This window comes from Erithacus rubecula, assembly GCF_903797595.1.
Source record: "Erithacus rubecula genome assembly, chromosome: 1".
In the NCBI taxonomy this organism is placed as follows: domain Eukaryota; kingdom Metazoa; phylum Chordata; class Aves; order Passeriformes; family Muscicapidae; genus Erithacus; species Erithacus rubecula.
The window spans coordinates 41014763-41036633 of record NC_136658.1 but is presented as its reverse complement, the minus strand read 5'-3'; the positions used below and the strand labels follow the sequence as shown (position 1 = coordinate 41036633).

At 39.2% G+C, this 21871-nt stretch overlaps 1 protein-coding gene across 2 annotated transcripts; it reads left to right on the top strand.

Moving 5' to 3' along the window:
- Positions 1-8: 8 nt before the first annotated feature.
- NPAT (nuclear protein, coactivator of histone transcription) lies at positions 9-21368 on the top strand. 2 transcript variants are annotated; one of them, XM_079298691.1, is made up of 18 exons: positions 9-162; positions 3211-3329; positions 4515-4575; positions 5994-6066; positions 6526-6569; positions 7282-7512; positions 8009-8093; positions 9104-9236; positions 9729-9820; positions 9904-9991; positions 11657-11753; positions 12173-12304; positions 13049-14752; positions 16040-16155; positions 16249-16357; positions 17404-17461; positions 19138-20278; positions 21018-21368. In XM_079298691.1, exons 1-18 carry the CDS (start codon positions 126-128, stop codon positions 21093-21095), a joined length of 4398 nt encoding a protein of 1465 aa, XP_079154817.1. In that variant the 5' UTR covers positions 9-125; the 3' UTR covers positions 21096-21368. The 2 variants fall into 2 exon arrangements, with proteins under 2 accessions (XP_079154817.1, XP_079154816.1); XM_079298690.1 differs by having other exon boundaries at positions 16249-16414.
- The last annotated feature ends 503 nt before the right edge of the window (positions 21369-21871 follow it).

Here is a 21871-nt window from a genome sequence, read left to right as displayed (position 1 = left end):
GGTTCCGGCGGAAGGGGCCGGGCGCGGCGCTGGCTGGCGGAGTTTCCGCGCCTTCGCCTGGGTGGCGGGGCGGCCGGCTGCGCTCGGCGAGCTGCGCCCGCCCGTGCCCCGCTCCGCCGCGGGCCATGCTGCTGCCGTCCGACGTGGCCCGGCTGGTGCTGGGTGAGTGAGGCGGGAGCGACGGAGGGATGCGTGGCTGAGGCGCGGACCGCCGGCCGCGTCGGGAGGGCTCTGCCGGGCATTGTCAGCCGCCCGAGGCGCGGCGGGACGCGGAGCCGCCCTTGACCCCCGGCAGCGTCTCTTGGTCCTGCCAGGCTGGGATTGTCACTGCCGGGGCTTGTAGCGGGCAGTCCCGGGCTGGGCACGCCGCCCCTGCCCGGCTCTGCCGGGAGCGAGCGCACCTCGCTCCTGAGGGATTGGGTCCTGAGGGACCAGGCCGCTCCCGGCCGTGCTTGGGCTCGGGCTCTAGCGAGCCCCGGGAAACGCGGTGCTCTCCGGTGCCCACCTGCAGACCGGGAGCTGCTGAGCCGTGCCTAAACACACCTCGTTACAGGAGGAGTTCAGGGGTGACCCGAAATGCCAGGGAAAGCTGCCTTAAGGATCAGATGGTTCTTCTTTCCGGCCGTGTTTCGCTCACCTTTGTGTGTGCACTAAAAGTTCAGGCGTGGTCAGAGTCTGTGGAAAGCACAGCGTAAGCTGTGTTCAGGACATTGGCAGCAGACAGTGCATTTTTACTTTATGTTTTGGGTTATTTAGATGCTGCCAAAGGTGAGAACAAATCGATGGTAAGCAAAAATACGACCCACATATTTCAGTCCCACATGTAAGTACCTATTGGCACAGGTTGCCAAGATTTCCTGGCAGCTTGCCCTGTGAAATTCAGTTTTCACTTGTTCACAGTTTTTTGAAATCCAAAGCCATTGAAGCTGAATCTCTTCTTCAGTGTTCCCGCAGCGCAATTTATTTTTAAATGCTACCTGAAATATTTGCTACTGTCTTGAGAAAAAGGACTAATAAGAGATGCAGTTTTTTTATTGCCATGAAGTAAAAGGATTTTTAGAAACTCTGTGGCCTGTAAAGGAAGATTTGAAATCATACAAGTGAGATCTCTCATTGCACTCTTCCAAACAAGACTGGTGAAGTTACAAGTTTCCAGGTAGAGCTCTTATCTCGTGTGCTTGCCAGAGACTTGCAGACGTAGTGCACAGTCTTGGCAACATCCTGTGTGCTGAGAATGATCCATCCCATCTTGGGTTTGTTGTGGTGTGGAGCGTGCATCATGTCTGGCAAACCTCTGAGCAACCTAAGGTTGTAGAACAGGATGTTCTTTGTAGCCATTTCTGCTCTCTAATAGGGATTCCTCTTCTGTGAGGCACCTCTGAATTTCAGCAGGTAAACAGACTTCCCAGTGCAGCTCTTCCATATTTCTCCCCCTAGTCTCCCCCCAAATCTTTCTGGTGCTGTGAAGGCTGATGAATATTTGTTAATGTAACAAAACTAAAATGATAAGCTGAACTCACATGCAGGAAAATGCATATTAACATTTATCTTTTCCTCATTGATAGAGTGAATGTGTACTATAAGTTAGGCATTTCTTAAGGTAGAACAAAATATTGAATTATTTCCATACATTCAAAATATGCATCACCTTTTGTGCCTTTTATTTGATTTTGGCAACCTTAGGGACCCCATGTGCTGTGTCTTTATACAGTGTGTGCACAAGCACTTTAGGTCAGCTGCACAGGCATTTTTAGCCTTTGGAATGCCTTATTACCAGGAAATTGGTGTATGTAAAACGTGCCCAGCTGCAGGCATTCATTCACTCCTTGTGATACTTGTGTAGTAGGTTCAAGAAAGAAGAGCAGCAACTTTTTGAGTAAGTGTTCAGGTAATTTTGATGGTAAGAGCAGTCATACCAGCACAGATCAGAGCTCCACTGAGCCTAATACCCCATCTTCAGCCTGGACAACAGCGAGATGCAATCGTGTGTACCAGAAATACACTTTCAGCCACTTGTGGCTTGAGGTTCTTCTAGAAAAATGTATTTGAAAAATTAAATAGGATATTCCTTTCCTTTCCACAGGCACCACTAATGTTTTCTGTCAGATAGGCCTGCTCATACATTGTCATTAAATTCACAGTGGTTATTCCCAGGCTGTGTTTAATTTTCAAGTTTGCCCACTTGTTGAAGACATGAAGAAGGGCTTGCATGTTTGAAATACAATTTGTTTTCTTTAGCTATGCTCAGATCTGCTGAAAGGTACTTGTTTTCATTTAAACTTAAAGGCCACATTTTTCTCCAGGCATTCATGAGCTGAGGTGGATCCATTGAAATAAATGATATATGTATTCTACATTGTATAACTAGGCACATGTTTTATCTTATCTTTAAAACGTTCCATGCTAAGCTCTGCTAAGAGTGAAAAAGAAGAAACTTTCTTTGTGGTTCTTTGTTTTAGAATCCTTCATTCAGATTGGTCTGTTTCTCTTTTAGTGTTTAAGGTGTTTGAAGATTAAAGCAGAATTAAAAGGTTTAATTTAAGCAGAACATACTTGATGAGGAGTAGAGTTTTGGAAAATAAAACTTTGTCAGTACATTTTCTGTGATGGTAACTACTGAGGCTTAGGGTGTGGAGAACACAATTTGCATCTAGTACATCTATCCTAAATGAAAATTATTGTGAGGGAAAAAAAAACCCTTTCTGTTACTAATTTTTGTACAATGCCAATATTTTTGATAAATCTTATCCATTCTGGCAGCAGCTGTACAAGTTTTACCTATTTTGAAACAGTACAATGTGTGGAGAGCTACTTTTACATAGCAGTGCATTTTATTAACAAAATATCGTTGATTTCCACTGAAGTATCAAATAGGGTGGTTCAGCCTGTATGAGGGTTTGTCAGCCTTCTGAGCCGAGAACTTTTATTTTCTTGTGTGTACTAAAGATAAACCAAAATTTGTTCATATTGCCTCACTTCCAGTCTTGAGTACTTTGTAAATATAGTGTAATTCCAATCTATATTTTTCGCTCTTCTGGGTTTTAACTGTTAGATATCTGATAGGAACATACGTTTTGTCAAAATAACATCACTTTATTTTTCTTACATAGAAATTTTTTTCTGATTATTCCAACACTGCATGCAACTTTGATACCTATTGAGCAAGAGTAATGAATGAAATAGCAAAATTTTCCATCTGATTTGTTGCAGGCTATTTGCAACAGGAAAATCTTCAAGCTACCTGCCATCAGTTTATTCTGGAAAGCTCAGATTTGAAAGAATATGCAGAGCACTGTACAGAGGATGGTTTTATTCCAGCCTGCTTGCTGGTGAGTTTGTTTTTGCAGTGCAGAAAGTTATATTGTCTTGCATCCATGGAAAGCAATATTGGAGATTTCTCAGTGTAACAATTCTCAAATGCTGCTTAAAATGTGTGATATTTGATTTGTTTATTGTTTTTTCATCCTGAGATATTAGCAGTTATTTGGTTTCTAGTATTTAATGTTACTAAGAAACATTTAAGTGTGAAATATGCAAATTGGTTTCAGCATATTAAGCTTAGTCTGCCTTACAGCTTTGAGGTTGATTTACAGAAGGGTGTTGTCACAAGGGTTTTATTGATTTCAGGGCTACTTTTGTAGTCTACTTAGGGTCACTTTCCTATTCTAGACATGGCAGCCAGTAATATTCCATTTCAGGTACACTGTAAATATTAAGGTAAGGCACCTCAGATTTATCTAAGTCTACCAAATTTTATTGAGAAAAACTGTGTTCAGCCTCCTCTCTGTTCATTATCATCTGTATTGTTCTGGATGAAAGGTGAAATTTTGGGTTATTCCTATACTGTGCAAATTTAGGGGTTTAGGTACTGCTATGTATCAAAATTTTAGTGTTTATATGTGTGTCCTCTTCATGATTTTTGTTTCATTATTCTAGTATATTAGTTAATTTCATGGTCTGGAATTTTGTCCACAGTATTCAAAATTTGTGGAAGTCTTTTCTGAAAGCCAAAGTGCATCTTCTTGATGCATCTTTTCAACACAAACTGTTGAATTTATTTTATTTACAAGTGTTTAGTCATCTGTCCTTTGTGGTAGGGAGTTGAGAACCAAGCTATGACCAGCAAAAATTAGAAAACTCAAATGTAGATAGATTATTGAGATTAATAAAGCTTTTTTTATAATCATCCTTTTCTCAATAGAAATGTTTTTCCTGTTATTCATGGGAAAGTGATATCATAGTATCCAAGACAAAACTCTTACTGCAGCTCAAGTACTTACAATAAAGGGCTGTATTTGTCATGTCTTGTAGAGTTCCCACTAGTAAACAAGACAGGAAGGTACAGCAGATGATAGTGGTAACTTTAAAGTCTTAATTGTCTTTGTGTCACCTAAACTAACAGGACAAGTAAACATGTAAGGTAAAATCTGTGACTGTTTTAAAATATTGCTTCAGATATAGGTTCCTTCACGTTGTTACTGAGGATTCTAAGATCAGTTGGTTTTTTTTTCCAGTCGCTGTGTGGAAAAAACTTGACAACTATTCTTAATGAATATGTAGCCATGAAAACAAAAGGTAAGCCTTCAGAATGAGGTGTTGTTTTATTTTATGTATCTGTTGTGAGGTCCTTGGGGAAGAGTTGTATGGTCTAAGAGTAATCCCTATTTAGGCTACAGTTGGAAGGTTACCATATTACATAGCCACTATATCTAGTGAACAAAAGTAATTCATTATCTTAGTTTGCATATGGCAGCATATATTTTCACTTCACATGTGAGCATTTCAATAACTCAAAAGCATAAAGATATAATTAAATGTGTAAAATGTATGGGTTTATGTTTGTAAAATTATACTGTTTCTTGTTTATACTATCAGTAGGAGGGGTGACCAGCGACAGAATGTGAGAAAACGCAATGCTGTGTCAGGGGAGGTTTACATTGGACCTTAGGAAAGGGTTCTTCACTGACAGGGTAGTCAGTCACTGGAGCAGGCTGCCCAGGGAAGTGGTCATGGCACAGAGCCCTGTCAGAGTTTGAGGGCAGTCTGGACAATGCTCTTAGTCACATGGTTTAGTTAGGTAGCCCAGTGAAGAGCAGGGAGTTGGGCTCCATGATCCTTACAGATCCCTTCCAACTTGAGGTATTCTGTGATTCCGTGAAATAATCAGGAGGAGTCCTATGGCATGAAATATTTCTTGTCTCATTTTAAAGACTAAAACAATTTCAGAACTACTTAATATTTTGCATGAATACTACAGAGTTTGAGCATTTGCTGTTTTTGAAATCAGTTGTCAAGCTTCTGAATGTTGCCAAATCTTACAGATTTTTGGTATCTGTTTTATGATCGTATTTTAGTCGTGCTTTGTTTTAAAAATCATATATGGAACATTTCTGAACATTTTTTCCTTTCACACTAGGTTTGACAGAAATTATAACTAAGACACAGACGTACTTCCTTCACAATGCTTTGTACTTGGCATCTTGAAAAACTCAGTAAATTGAACTGTTTGCTTATCTTTTCTATCGCACTTTTAATGTCCTATGCTTCAAAAAGACCAAATGTTTTTACCTGTTTGGGCAATATCATAAAATAAATATTACTTTTAAAGGCCTGTCTGCCAGGTTGTAGTTTTCAAAGGCACAAAAGTGACTTGGGAATATGAATACCATTTCCAGAAGTGAGCTGGGGTGGTTAGCATGGGTTAGGTTAGCATGTGTTTACTGAGGAGTCAACACCATATGTAAATTCCACTGAGAATTACAGTCGTTCAATCAGTTTCATCAAGGCTTTAAAGCCAGAACTGTATATCAATCAAAATTCTTTAAATTAGGAGTTGGAGCTCTTTAATTAATAGAACATTAAGAAGGCAACTAGGCTCCTAAAGTTAGACAATGTCTGAAATACTCCATAATTATTACTTTGCTTGTGATTTTACATTTTTCTCAGCATATATCTGTTTTGGACATCAGTTTCTTTTTTATGGTTCGTTTTAGAAACAACAAATGAAGTTCCAGCAATGATGTCATCTCTGTGGAAAAAATTAGACTATACACTTTCTCAGATCAGGTAATGTAGTTTTGAAATCAAGACAGTAAGTCCCTATGTTGACCAACTCCCCTTATCATTGTGTGAGAATGGTTTAGCTCTCTTGTTTCCTCTTAGAGACAGTGAAAAAGATGGATATGTGAGAGTCAATAGTTGAGCAGACATTTGAAGATTTTAAGGTGGGGCTAGCAGATAAGGAGGGCATTAGTGTGAGCATGTGGCTTTCCTGTAATAAAACAATATACTGTGACTCATTTAGAATCTGAAGCATTTGTGGTTACTTGATCAAAAAAGAAACAGTAAGCTGAAGAATCTGTGACCTTTGTTAAAAACAATGAAAATAGCAATCAATGGATTTTTCTGAAGGAATGTTTGGTTAGGACCAGACTGACATTAACCATGTGATAGGTACTGTAACATTGTGTAGCTGAGTGCTTCCATTATGCTCCATTCATTTCTGTCATTTGCTTTATTTTTTAGGAGCATGCAGAATTCAGATTTCAGATTTTCTTCTAATCAGAGGAGTAAGTAACTGAGTCCTTTCCATGGGATCAGTAGGTTTTATGTTAAAATTATCTGTTCTGGCAAAAAATAGGTGCCTTCTACAGCCATCAGTAACATATCTATTGTCTTCAGTGTGGTCTGGTTTACTGTAATGATCAGGAAAGGAAAATAAGAAAAGCTGGGCTTTTTGCAAGGGGCTTAAATTGTCTTATTATAGCATTTTCTCTGCTGAAAAAAAAAAAAAAAACCTTTTTGAAAGTTTACATGGCTAAAAGCTTTAAAAACTGCTACTTCACTCCTGAAACTTCTGATTTAATTTGTGGTTCATAGATGAACTGAAAACATAGCAGTCTAATTCTAATGCAGTTGGATTTCTATAGAAGGGAAACATAAAAACATATTGCAGTCTTGTAGCATTTGTTATGTATACAGACATATATCCAGCCAAAAATACAAAAACATGCTTGTTGTATCTGTAGTTGTTTCTTTCATTACAAAAGCTGAAAATGAACTATCAACAAAGAAAAATTGGTTTACCTAAAAATATGTTTTTCTCTGTAGTATTTTTACTGTATAAGATAAGAGAGTGTGACATATAGTGATTGTTCCCAGATTTGAGATTCACTGGATTGGGTGGTGTTCTGTTAAATTTTTTTAAATAGATTTTGTGTGAATATCATCAATCTTTTAAAATTTCTTTATCATATTTTTTCATCTTGTCTTTGTTTCCAGTACGTACAAGAAGTGGAATTGTAGAAATGAAAAGGCAGAGAATGCTTCAGCAGTCAGCTCCTGCAAACTCAGGACTGTTGTCAGTAGCCCAGCAGTCAGGGCCACAGAACTCCTCTTCTGTTGCACCTCCTCAAGTAATTCACAGGCCACCAATAAATCAAAGCTTGCCACAGACAAGGCTGAATACACTGTTTGTGAACCAGTCACAAACTCAAGAAAACAAGATCAACAGTAAGTTGCAAAAATTTTTAAGCCTCTTTTTTTTATATATGGCTGTAGATGGAAGTTTTCTAAAATCAGGGCTAACCATCTTCCATCAGAAAGTTCCAGGAAATTCATGCTTTGTTCCCCTGCTCTCCAGACTGGTTCAGGTGATTAGAAGAAAATAAATGCCCAGAAGAATAATGGTTCTTGCATTCTTGCTTGCCAATGTGAGTTCAGAGATCAGAAGTTCATTGATGGGTGGTTATTCTGTTCTGTGCTCTCACCCTCAGCCAAATAACTTGTTTCATCAGACAGGGATGATCCAGAGTAAGGGGATACCTGTTTCAGGATATGTTTAAAAGGAATGATCCTCATTTCCCTGATTATTTTGTATGACTTTCCAGGAATTGATTGGAAGATAGTAAGTAATGTGTAGAACTCATAGTGCTTTAACAATGTCACTGGAAAAAGTATTGGCATCATGACTTTTTGTTTGTTTGTTTGTTTGTTTCCCTCTATAAAGCAGGAGGTCTCATACACATTCAAGTTCCAACATCACAAGAACGGAAGCTTCATTCAAACTTGCTTTCTCCAGGAAGGCGAAAAAGGTGAACAGGGATATGGGTTTGTGTTTGGGTGGTTTTTTTTAGTTGTGTAGAAATGATACAGTGTTCTAACTTCTAGTGTAAATTTTCTTCAGTGGTGGAGCGTTTCAAATGTGAGATCTGCTGAGGGGGGCCAGTGTTTGATGTTCCACAAAGGAAAGGAAAGTCAAAGATTTTAACAGTAGAGAAGGCTACTTATGCTTCTTTCTGTACACTCTGTCTTTACATCATTATTAGACATAGGCAAATAATCTCAGAGGTGAAACTTGGTACTCCTTCAAAAATGTCCTTTTCAGTTATGAAAATTCTTAATATTGATAAAAATGTGAATGTATGCAAAAGTATTGAGTTGAGTACATTTTGTCAGAAAAATATTAATACTTGCACTAGAAGTTGTGTGAAAAACTTGTCTTACACTAGTTTTACATTTTTTATTCTCTGATTCAAATGTACATTTTTCCCCAAGTAATTCCTAATCTGTCTTGATTTTTTTTATGTAAGTAATTTTAGTGCCACTGCTGATAGATGTTTTCAGAAGAGCCTACCTGTCTCCTATAAAAATATTACATTTCCTCTTTATCATCTAAATTCTTACAGAACCTAATATTTGTTTTCTTCTTTGAAAATAAGTGCTCCTTTTTTTCAGTGGTAATACCAAAATCTAATTTTGAGTTGCAGTTAATTAGGATTCATTAACTGGTACCACCAGTTAGAGTAACATGTAGTGGAGAGGCAGTAAATACTGAATAGTGGGCATGGGATTCAGTTTGCCATTGGGCTGTTTACCCACAATCTCTAAATTTATAATTTCTGCAAAGGCAGACACAATAGATGCATAAGAGATAATAAAACAGGTACCAGCTTTTCTGCATTTCCAATATGTAGTTAATTTTCTGGCAATTAAGATCTTTTATTTACTGAGAAGGAAGAGAAGTACTTGATTTACTCACCATTAGGTCTACTGTTAGCAGTTTTCTCATAAACTACAACATAAATTTCCTGGAATGTTTCAGTGAATCTCAGAAGAGGAAAAGTGCTGCAACATCTGGACCTCTTTCAGCAACTAGAAGTACTCAAGATGCTGAAGAAGCAGTAGTAGAAAAAGAAAGTGAGCCCTTAGAAGAATTAATTGATGGTAACTTCCCAGTGAGTATATGCCTACAGAAGGTATTTGCATTTAAGAAACAAATTCAAACTCAAGAGTACTAGTCTTTAGCATATTGTTCATCTTGGTTCTTATAGAAATTACCTTTGAAAGATAAATGTATTGGTTTGTATTTGAACTAGCTCTTGTGTGTACTAAGTACATAAAGTTGACATGGCTATGTAAAGGTTTTTTTTCTTGGTTTATTTGCTTTGCTAAAATACCTCTAGGCTGTCAGAACACAGTAGTTCTTTAGAGAGTGGAAATCTGAAGGCAGAATAAGCCTTGCTGTACCTTAGAAGGGTAGAAGTACAGGAATGTTTTGGGTTGATTTTCATAGCAATGTAGTGCAGTGACATATGACTCTCTGTTACAAAAGTCTTCTCTCTTTGAATTGATTTTTTAATTATTTTTTACTGGTCAGTCAGAAATTCATGCTTCTTTTTTAGTGATGTTAAAAATAGGGACCTGACCACTTCAAAACTGTTTTCCAGCAACTGGTTATTGAAAATGCCAGAGAAAAAATCTTGAGCAACAAGTCTCTTCAGGAGAAGCTTGCTGAAAACATTAACAAAATCCTGGGGAGGTAATAAAAGGATCTTCTAAACTTCATATGTATTCTTATTTGATTTATTTTTGAGTTTTGAACTAATGACATATGTGTTGCAGTGATGGCAGTGTTGCTCAGGCCCCTAAACAGACAGACAGTGGTCCCACAGAACAGGAGACTTCAATTGATGAAATCCTTGGACTTCAGGTAGGTGTAGATTGCCTGTTCACATTGTCTGGTGTTCTCTCTTCTTCATGTCCTTTCTTTTTGTTTCTGTTTGCCAGCACAAGCAGCTGAGTATCCCTGGTGCTCCCCTCTGTGCAGGAGCAGCTCCAAAGCTGCCCTTGCAGAGTGTGAACTCTGGCATTGTGTGGGGCTGGGCAGGTTTGAGGAGCTGAGCTGGCCAGACACTGGTGTTCTGCAGGAGCTCATTTTGTGCCAGTTTAGCATTCTGAATTCATTCACAGTGCCTGTCCAAAGCATGCAGCAGGGTCAAAGCCAAGGGAGTGGGATTGCTTCTAGCAGTAATTAGGTGGTAACCTTACACTCAGACTGGATTTAAGAATTCTGTCTCAGGCACCAGCTGCCTGCTTCTCACTCAATCTTTCATACCAGTAATTGGCTACCAATTTCAATCTGGGATGTAATCAATAGCCTTAAGGAAGAAAAAAGAATTTAAATACCTTGCTGTCTCCAAATACATTTAATCTGATCTGATTTTGTGATTTGCTCCAAGTAAGCATGGACTATTTAGCGTAGCAAGATAAACTATTTGTGGAGCCTAAGTAATGATGCTTTTTCTTCAAATTTAGTGTTTTCTTGCTTTTGGAGAAAATGTGTGTTCTTCTTCTACAAACTAAACATAATTATAGTGTTGTTCATTCTTCTATGAGCCTCAAGCTGGCAATCACAAAATTAAAGAGGACTTTTAATGAGGGAGATGACAATCTTCATAGCCCTCATGAAAAAGATGTAAGAGTAGAGGCAGTTCCTTGTTCATGAAGTAGAGATGTCTGGTTTATAAATGCTGTTCTTTTGTTGCTTGGTGATTTTAGGTCAGTTGTCAAAATACAGAGCTAAAAAGCTGTATTCCATTCTTCTGGACAGAAATAAATCAAAGCAGCTTTTTGGTTTGCTTGGAGTTGCTGTGATAAAATCAAGGCTATAGCATGGGATATTCACCCTTGAAGCCACCATATCAAAGGTTGGAGAGTGCTTAGAGGGTCTCCAGAAAGGCAGCAGAAACTTTATTTTTATTGTCTTGAGTGTGTACTTGATACTCATTTTATTCCTGGGCTGCCACAGAAGTCATTTTGAATCTGGAACCTTAGGTCACTGTCCCATGTAGCAGTGCTTTCCAAGTGCCTTCCACAAAGAAGTAGTTGTAGGCTGTAAAATAGACCATGTAATGGATATATGAAATAAAACTTCCATTTGCTTAATGTTGGCTTCTAGATACATTACATATTCAAACCTAAGGAATTAGGATTAATTTGGGGATTTTTTTTACCTGTGGTTTTCTTGTACAGGTTTACAGCTTCCATACCATGTGCATAAGCTTCCAGTATAGCCTGAGATTTAGTCCTGCTTTTTGGTTAGTGCTGGCCACTATGCAAAGAATACTCCAGTACACATGTGGTGGGGTAATGTTTGGGTTTTTGAGGAACCTTCTCTCTTAAACTTCTGTCACTAAGATTTTTTTAACAGATGTAAAATTTGTGGCAGAAATGTTCCCAGCATTAGTCTTAGTGTTTTTGTGCTGAGCAGAAGTAATAGAACTGAAAACAATCTGAAAAGAAAACAATTCTTGACTGTTTTTCTTTTTAAGTTATGGAAGTAACTATCAGTTCTGTATATCATGTCTTTTCTCAGGGTGAAATTCATATGTCAGAAGAGGCTATCCAGGACATTCTGGAACAGACAGAATCAGATCCAGCTTTTCAGGCTCTGTTTGACTGGTTTGATTACGGTAGGCTACATTGCACTCAGTTGTACTGTTACTGTAAAGCATCCTGAATGATGAGTTTTCCCAAGTATTGCTTAACAAAGCAAAGGAATACAGCAGGCCTCTTGCAAGAGAAATGGCATTGATATGCCTTAATACAGAGTGAGATTCTTAGATACATTTATACACAGCTATAAAGTACAGCATGTTCCTGTGGCTGATATTATGGGTTTGTGCTGGCTTAGTGATTGTTTTATTGCTGTTATTTTAGATTTTATTTTTAGGTCTGAAGGATTATAGTTCATACTTGTTTGCTGTTGTAAAATTTTCCTCACATTAACCATAAGAAGATCTTTACACTGTGGTTCATATAAAAGGTAGTGATGACATGTATGTGGAAAACTACATATTTAATCATTCTTCATGCTTTATTTTGAAAATAGGAAAGAGCAAGGTAAACAAGAACTTACCAGCTGGTATTTCTGGTCGGAATGGAGTAGAAAATGAAATCCTGGTGGGTGAGGATAGCCTGGAAACATTTGGAAGCTCTTTAGGAACAGAAGAAACTAACAGATGTAGGTTTTTGTTTTTGCTCTCTAAGATTTCTCTGTTAACTTTTCATTCTGAAAATATTTTCAGACAATTCATGCATTTCAGAATTTTCCCTTTTCACTGGTAATATCTACGTGAACATTTACATTGCACGAGCATACAGATACACCTGGTCTGTTTCAATCTATTAAATTTAACAGTGGTCCTATCAGTGTACTTAAAAGCTGTGCTTGTTAAGCCCCTTAATGCAAGCAGACTATCAGTAAATGCATACTTTGTAGTACCTGTTGTGGAACACATAAAGATAATATTTTACATCTAACCATATTGATCTTTTATCTCTATTCTGTAATGTAATTAATACACAAAAAGAGTGTTACTCTGGACAGAAAGCATATTAGTCTGTCTCCACCATCCTTAATAATAATCCATGAGTAGCAGGTATTTAGTGAAAGTGTATGAGAAGTTGAGCCAAGAGGTTTTTGTCATGAGATGGTTTTTGTGCTTCTTGGAATCTGATTTAGTAACCCGAGTGATATTCATGTTATGTGTGTACTTACTAGTAATGTACAAACTGATTCTCCAGATTATCTAGTGTATATGTTTTATATCTGTGCCATTCTACTTGGATGTAAGGATGAATGACATTATTCCCCCTTAATTTCATGTGGAACAGTTTTCTGTTGAACTGATAGGCATTTCTAAAATGCTCTAAAAGGATCAGCTGTTCTAATAATTATGGAACTAGTTTATTCTATCTTTTACAGGTGATAATTCTAGAGAACCACTATCCTGTAAAGGCTTTGAATTAGGAGAAGCATCATGTGCCTTGAAGACCAGCATTAATGATGATGATATGGTTAAGAAAAATCCAGAAAATCCAGCCAGTGAACAGTTGCATGCAAACTGTGGACCAAGGAAGCAGACTGAAGAACTTACAGCCATTACCCCTGAACATATTAGAGAGCTTGAAATTGCTTTTGACTCGGTGTCTGGTTTGACTGAGCCTAACAAGGGCCCGAGTTCTGATAGCAAGTGTAATGAACACTGTGCAGACACCTATGTTACAAAAGAGTCATCTACATTAGTATCTGAAAGTGAGAGTGCTATGGAAATTGAAAAAGGCCCACCAGGTGATACTTCTCAAAGTAGTCCTAGTTTAGAATATGTTCATTCTAGTACTCCACAGATTCCTTTGATTTCAGTGGCAGAGGATACTACAGCTAGTGAAAACAAAACTGATTCTGGAAGTAAATGTCCATTATCACCAAATCCACCACTGTCTGAAAAAGGACTTTCTGGAAGCCCTTCTGATGGGAGCCCTGGCCATAGTGCACAGCTGAGACAAAACAACTCATCCATTTCTAGCCCATCAGCAGATGCAGGAAAAGAGCAGGCTGTAACCAGTGATCCAGCTGCTTTGCCTGGTGTTTCACAGGAGAACTCCAGCCACCCCTCTGACCATCAGGAGCAGAGCACACAGGCAGACTGTGCTGTGGGATCTGCAGTAGACATCACGAATCTTGACAAGACAGAGTTGCAGCTTGAAGTTGTTGATACATCTGACAAAACTTACTCAGATGATCAGCATACACTTGATGAGCCTTGTAAGAAAGATTTTAACCTTCCTTCAGGACTGTCAAACACAGAGGGTACACAAGGGGAGATTCAAGAACCTTTATCTTCTACAAAAGTAGACACTGATAATTTATATTTCTCTTCTGGTGATAATGCATGTACAGACATTTCTGTAGTACCCACTGAAAACAATCTTACTACCTCTGAAATATGCCACTCTCCTCTCCCTGAAACTACATGCTCAACAGATGAGTCAGGTACTGAGGCCAAAAGTATAACCAGTGTATCTTCTAGTAGTCAACCAATGGATGTTGATCCTTCTAATATAATGTCCCTCAAGATCATCATCAGTGATGATCCATTTATTGCATCAGACACAGAGTTAAATAATGCTGTTTCCAGCATCACAGGAGAAAATTTGCCTACTATAATATTGTCATCTCCAGCCAAATCCCCAACCAAAACTGCAGGCCTGCCCAAATGTCTGACTTCAGAAGATGCTGAAAAAAACGTGGATTCAACTGTGGCAGAGCAGAACCTTCTTGTGCTTAGACCTAAGGATCCTGTGGTAACCTCAGTTAACACTCAGAATGAAGACTGCACTGGTTTTTCAGTTGCAGGTTCAACTCATCTTTCCAACGAAGGGGGATTTATACAGTTGATGCCAGCCACAAGCACAGCTTTTGGGAATTCAAGCAACCTTTACATAGCCACCTGTATGACTGATCCAGCAACCTTGGGTGCAGCTGTAACACCATCAAATGTAGTTGTATTGCCTGGCAGTTCTATGCCACTGGCTTCCCAAGCTCCAGCTGTACAACAGTTGCGGACTCCTCCCAGATCCAGCAATACATTTCCAGCAAACCAGACTGTCTCCCCAAACTTCCCACAGGGTAATCTCATTATTAGAAAACTACTGGGAATGTGGTGTTTATCCAATGGTCTTGTTATTTTTGTTTTTCCCCTAAGTGCATTAAAAGTAAACAATTTTTTAACTGCTCTGTCTGCCACTTGAAATTGTCCAGGAGTTACTTTGTTTTTAGTGTATCAGTTTATTTTAGAAATAAAATAAAACTAGCAGAAGTCATTGATCAGGCTGCTTTGAATGAAAAAAAAACAAAACAAAAAACCTCATATTTCAGAAGCTTAAATTATATAATTTTAGCAGCGTTAGATGTAGGAAGCATGTTTTGGTTAACACTGGAAAGGATTCCAATACTTTGGCTAAATAAAAAGGGATTTTATTTCAATAAAATTTCTGTTATAAATTGAATGCTTTGTGTTATAGGTGCCCATATTTCATGTAGATAACTGGGTAGATGTATCTAGTCCTTCCCAAATCACTTCCTTGGTTTTGTTTCATTTTTCAAAACCTAATCTGCATTAGAAGTACGCTTAAGTAAATATGAAGGTATAACATTATTTCTTTCCATGATTTAAAATCTGCAACAAGCATTTTTATTACTACAGCAATAAAAATTTGAGTGCTTTTTGAAATGAAAAAAATGGCTATAAACCAGCTGTAGCCGTCATTTAGATTTCTTTCAAAAACTAAGAACTTTTTGGAGTGACCTTGGAATTTCTGTGTGTAGTCATTCCATTGAGGTCAGAGGCCAGTGCAGTCAGAGACCAGTGCAAGGTCTTAGGGTGACATCCTTTCCTGTCACAAGGATTTCTTTATGGAACTGTTACCTTCAGTGCTTTTTTCATAGAGAGGAACAGTTTTCTTTCACTTCAGAAAATATTCTTCCACTTTTCAATTAATGTGCTAGAATAGTTTCCATGTTTTGTAATCCCCGTGTATTGGCAGCTAAATAAGATACTTAATGTTACTTTTACTGGTTTTTATAAGTGACCTTAATTTAAAGTTTAGACCTTGAGATAGGTTTATCATACTTGAAGCTTTATTTTGAACTACCTCTTACAAAGGAAAGCAGACTTTAACTAAAAACTATAAACTAAAAAATAACTAAACTTATAAACTAAAAATAAAACTGGTGCTTACCCCATTTTCTAATAGTGAACTATAGCAAGGATAGTGAAGTTTTTCTAAAAATGCAGAGCTTTTCTTGCCGCAGGTTTTGACCACACACACTTTTAAGAAATCCTGTCTTGAGGCTTTTCTTTTCACAAAAGTATTTTTAGTTTCTGTCCAATCTTAACACTTTGGTATTTTTTAGGTTCTGCCATCATCATTGCATCTCCAGTGCAGCCAGTTTTGCAAGGGATGGTGGGAATGATCCCTCTCTCCGTAGTAGGACAGAATGGAAATACGTTCTCAGCACCTGCCTGCCAGGTAGCACGTTGCAAATAAAGGTTTTCAGAATTAAAGCTGGAGTGAGAAGAAGTGCTTTGGTAAATTGTAATAGAATATTTTGATTCTTTCAAGGTTCTTCACATGCCTGTTGCTAATCCAGTGTGCAATGGAAGTGTTCCAAAGCTCCCCATCCCTCCCAAATCACAGAAGATTTCTGGAGCAAGAACCAAGACTAATACAGGTGCCTGCCTTGCGTTCTTGAGAGGGACAGAAGAAAAGCAGAGGGGTCTAAGAACAAGTCAGTTCTAAGTAAAAAAAGTTTTATAAATATCTCTGCTTCTTTTCCTGGCAACTGCTGGGTTGTCTTTAGACAGGTCTGTACCTGCATTTAGTGACTTTGTTTGCTCAGTTTACAAAGAACTTCCAACATAAAACATAATTTCAGTTTTGGCATGAAGCTTATTTCCAAAATGTAATGTTTCAAGGCTCTCATGCAGTTTTAAAAGTTTACTTTTCTTTATGTTTCTGGTTGTTTTTCATCTTGGTGGTATTAAGTAGTTCGCTGCTGCCATTGCAACTAGCCACATAGTAATGAAGATTCTAGAAGAGTTAGCAGTTTTAAAAATTTAGTAAGGAAAAACATTTATTAGAAATGTTACATGTTTATATAAAATTGCACTGTACTATCCATTTTCCTTTTGTCTTTAAGGCATATGCTTCTGTATATTCTTTTCATTGAGGCCTTGCATCTTTAAATAGTTAATTGGAACAAGACTAGAGTTATGTTAATTTCTCAGTGTTGGGAAGGGGGTAAAGAAAAATAATTGAAAATAGAAACATTGAGTTATAAGGACAACTTGTGCTTCAGCCTATCTGCCTTTTTAAAGAAGAGTAGTCTTACACATAAAAATGAAAATAGAATGAAATTTCAAATCAAGATAAAAGGTAGGATTTTATAGTAGCTTGCATTCTGGTTTGCTGCTGGATAGTTGAGAGTTCCCTGTGTTAATTTCCTTCTGCTTGGAAATCCCCACTGTGTATTTTTAAGTTCAGGATAGTTTGTTTTGTCTTGCCAGAGCTGTGTATTGTCTAAGTGCAGAGAGCAAGCTGCTGCTTTGTTCTTAGTTGGAGACCTTAGCTAGTCTTCTAATCAGTAAAGTTTAAAGTTGCAAATTACTGCAGAGCTTGTTGCTGTTTCTTTATTGTTTCTCTGTCAGGTGAAATGTCATTGTACTAACTGTGAAATTATTTACCTGTCATTCATTAATATTTCATCTGTTGTTCCAGGAAAACTGTTACCAAATGTAGCTGAGCCTTTGAACCATGCAAATCCTCGAACACAGAGGTCAGTACTGCTAGGTATTGAAACTTGCTTTCTTTTGCCTATCATGGATTTCTTCCTCCAGTATTGGTGTATAGAGGAACTTTTTTTAGTAGTGCCATAAGCAGTACCACATTTCCTGCTGCCTGTCTGCTAGGAGTATTGATACAGATGAGTGCAGGGACTGGTGCAGCCTATGCTAGAATTGTCTTGTTACTGTTCCTGTATTAATTTTATATGGCTTTGTCTTCATTGTCTCCTGTCTCAACTGTCAAATAAAAATGATTTGAGCAGAGTCTAAACTAGGAGAATTGCCTGTTACATTTACTGGGAGATTTAAATGACTAAAACCTTGGGTTTTTTCTTTTCAGATGAGTGGTACCCATGGTTTTGTAGTGTAGTCTCATTGCCTTTACCATTCTCTGACCCAGATCCAGTAGAGTTTATTAGACTGGGTTTTGCTATGGGTTCTGTGTTTCAGCTATGTGGATTAGAACTCTGCTTGGTCATTTAAAAAATGAGAACTGAATGCAAAGATAGCAAGCACAACAGCATGCTAACTTTATATTGATGAACTTTATTTCTAACTGGGGTAGGTACTAGTTTTCTGTTGGGCAAATTAGAGAAGGAAGCAAGGCTGCAGTAGTAACTCTCCTTACCATTAATGGACTTCTGAAAGAAAAGGATGTTGGAATGAGCAAAAGTGTGTAGGGGGAGATCAGAAGTTCAATTTAAATATAAGAGGTGAAATGATCTTTTATTGGAAAAATAGCACATACTTCAAAAAAACCTACTTAAAATGTTGGAAGGGGTAAAACATGAGCATAAAAGTCACCTTATTAAAAAATCCAAACTATATATCAAGTTGTACATGCATGCAAAAAGTACTGATTTTTTAAAAACCACTGAAGCAGGATCTTGAATTATACCACTTCAGTAATTCAGCTTTCTGTTAACTGTAATTGGTCTTTATTGATCTCTAGATGTATGTTTTGCATAGCAAAGAGAGCAAAATCTTCCCTGTGAAGAGATGTAATTTCTTATTTCCACTTTCTACTCTCTGTCTCATCTCAAATTTCATGGCAATAAAACAAACTGCTAGCACTCAGACCTTCTCTACCATTTCAAAGGTACCAAAGTTAGCATCCCAAATACTTGACTTTTCCTCTTAGAAATCATAGAGGTTTATGTGCAGGGAGAGGGCATTACAGGAAAGATGAATGATGCTCAGTTTCTTTTTGAAGTCAGGTAAACTACCAGCATTCACAAATATCCCAAGGTAAAAAGTTCCCAGGTTTAGTTACCTACAGTGTCCAGCCCTCCTTGTTGTGTTTTGAACCTAATAACCAATGTTATTTCATGCCCCTGGTTTTATTACTGGAAGGTACAGCAGATAGTTTCCTTTTTGTGGGCTTTCTTTACAGAGCTTTGTTGCATTTCTTCTCAGTGATCTCTCTTTCCAGGCTGAAGAGCCCTAGTCTCCCTAGTTGTGTACAGGCTCTGTTTCATACCTTTTGGCCAAGAAAGCCTTCTCTGAGCTTTCTGCAGTTGTCATTTCTTACTCTTGGTCATCACGTATTGATAAAATAGTTGTATTTAGGATGGAGAGAGAATTTTTGAGGGATGGGTAGCAGCCAACTGAAATGAACTTGCCCAGTAAGAATAAAAACTCCAGTGAAATGTTTTCATCTTGTTTTCAGGACTGGAAATTGGGACAAGCTTACCAGTGCAGAACCAGGAAAGAAAGTGGAAGAGAACGTACCTGTTGCACCAGCAGAGAGCACAAGCTCCAATTCAAGACAGAGTGAGAGTCACAGGAGAGTGCTTTGCTTTGATAACTTCCTACCCACTGCAGGAGGAAACAGCCAAATTCAGGCTACTAAGAGCTCATCCCAGAAGGAAAGAAACGAAAACACTTTATTTGCTGTTGACGCTGCATCCTCCTCTGCTAAGGCACAGGTGCCAAAGAGAGACAAAGACAAAACATTGCCCAGAATTCTGTGTAGGCCAGAAGTTGGTGGCAACAGAGGTGCATCTGCCAAGGAGCCACAGTCCGAGCGGAAGGCGGCAGCTGCAGGGCTTTCATCCGATCCTTTCCACAAGGCGACAGCAAACAAAGAAAATGAGCTACGAAGGGATAGCGACGAAAAGCAGAAGAACCAGGACACTGCCAAACTCTCAAACGGCCAACAAAGCGTTGCCTTGTGGAATGAGAAGACGGTTCCTTCCGTGCAAGAGCTGAACAAGAAGCAGGGCTCGCTGTCCAACGGGGCCGGCAGCGGCAAATCATCGGCATCCGCTCCTTTGTCCTCCAAGGAGGCGAAGCGCGAACCTGCCAAGGCTTCCAGCCCGGTGGCTAAACAGCACGGGGAGATGATGCAGGAGGCCCAGTGGCAGAGCCCCGCTGGGAAGACAGCCGAGAACGGAGAGCTGCCGGTACCGCGGACGCCGTCTGGCGTCGGGGACAGGCACGCGGACGACCCCGCGGACGGCGTCCGCACCCCGACGTGCCGGCGCTTCCCCGAGGAGAGCGGCACGCCCCGCGCCATGGTGCCGCCCGCCACGCCCGACCTGCCGGCCTGCAGCCCCGCCAGCGAGACGGGCAGCGAGAACAGCGTCAGCATGGCCGCGCACACCCTCATGATCCTGTCGCGCGCCGCCATCGCCAGGAACAGCGCCGCCACCCCCCTCAAGGACAACACCCAGCAGCTCAGGGCCCTGCGGGGCGCCGTGAAGAAAAGGAAGCTGGAGGACTTGAATGAGGGCGAGAGAAATCCTCGTTCCGCAAGTAGGAAAGACCTTCAGAGCTCCCCAACGCCATCAAAAAAGAAGAAAATCAAGGCAAGTACAAACATCTGCTTCTTTTGATTAAAATTTGAAATGTGTATTAGGGATCTTTGTGTATACTGTTTGCAATGGAATGGTTCACGGATGCTAGTGCAAAAAACTGACATCCTATTTACATTAGTCAGCTTTTCCGCCTCTTTATTCTACTCTAAACGAAGCTTTCTTAAGATTGGTCTAGTCTTCACATACACAGAGGTAACTCCTGCTAACTCTCTAAATAGGCACCAATGACAATTACATTATTTCTCCTAAAACATGAATGAGTTTCTAAATTCTGAGTTTCTAGGTGGAATGTAGGAGTTAAGCCAAATTCAAAGTAGGCCTTACTAGAGTTCAGGCTGTTCTTGTGTCCTTGTTTAGTACCATGAATGATACTCCCAGTCTCTGTAGTGTGCAGCACTGTGCCTTTGACTTGAATATTTAAGGGCAAATAGCCAAAGTGTGAGACACAAAAAGGTGTATTTGGATGTAAATAACAAAAAATAAGTATAACTTTGTAATTCCCATACTTAGTATTAGCATGCTGCTGAAACATCAAGACTAGAAAATGCTCCATTCCATAGAGTGGGAACAGATGTGAAGGGCACATGGCAGTATCTGAGTCCTGGGGCAGATCTGTGCAGCAACACCTATAGGGTGGCTGGAAGGATGAGGAAGAAAGGAATGCTTGCAGGCTCTTCAGTTCCCCCAGGTTCTTTGTATTTAACACAGTTGTTACTTTCCTTCCCTACAGAAAAAGAAGCTCCCAAATTCTTTTCCAGCAGGAATGGATGTGGACAAGTTCTTGTTGTCTTTGCATTATGATGAATGAACAAAAAGAAGTCGAAGTGGGGCCATCAGAAGTTCAGTGGAGCAATGCTGAGGTTTTGCATGGGAAGAGAAGTTGACTCTAAAGGGCAAGTTGCACTTTCAGTGCACTGAAGTTTCACTTTATAGCAAAGTTGTGCTGTTTCTGAAGCAGGTTGCAAAGTGTAAATATCATTGAGTTGGTATGTTTATTTTTGAAAAAGCACTTGCATAATTATAGAGCCATTTAAATTGCAAAACTGTAAATTTGTGTAAATTAAATGTAAGAAAGATTGTACATTTCCTGTTAGACCACGTTGTCTGTGTTCTGCTGCTTTCTCTACTTACCCCTCCGAAGCGCTCAGCCGGTCTGTGAAAAGGTGGTGCTTGTCACTCACCACTCTAAGATGGGGCAGCTACCTTGGGCACTTCTCAGTGTTCTGTTTATTCAGCTCTGACTGGCTTGTGCTCACACTCTTGTTTCATAACAATCCCATGTTGTTAGGCTTTGCAAAAGTAACAAAAATAACCAATAAGTAACCAAAATACCAATAGCTAAACATAAGGCCAGTAAAACCTCAAGAAGTGTTTCTCAGCTGGTGAAGCTTTTCCCAGCCAGTCACTCAGACAAGAACTTTAATTTGGACAGGCCTCCTCTCTGTACAGTATTTGCTGCATAGGATGTCATTTGAATGCAAAAGCTGTTTTCAAGCAATGTACATTTGTGTGGGGTCATGCCTCGGTAAGAATACCCAACTGAAGCACCAGCTAAACAAGAACTGCAGGTGTGTTCTAATGCAA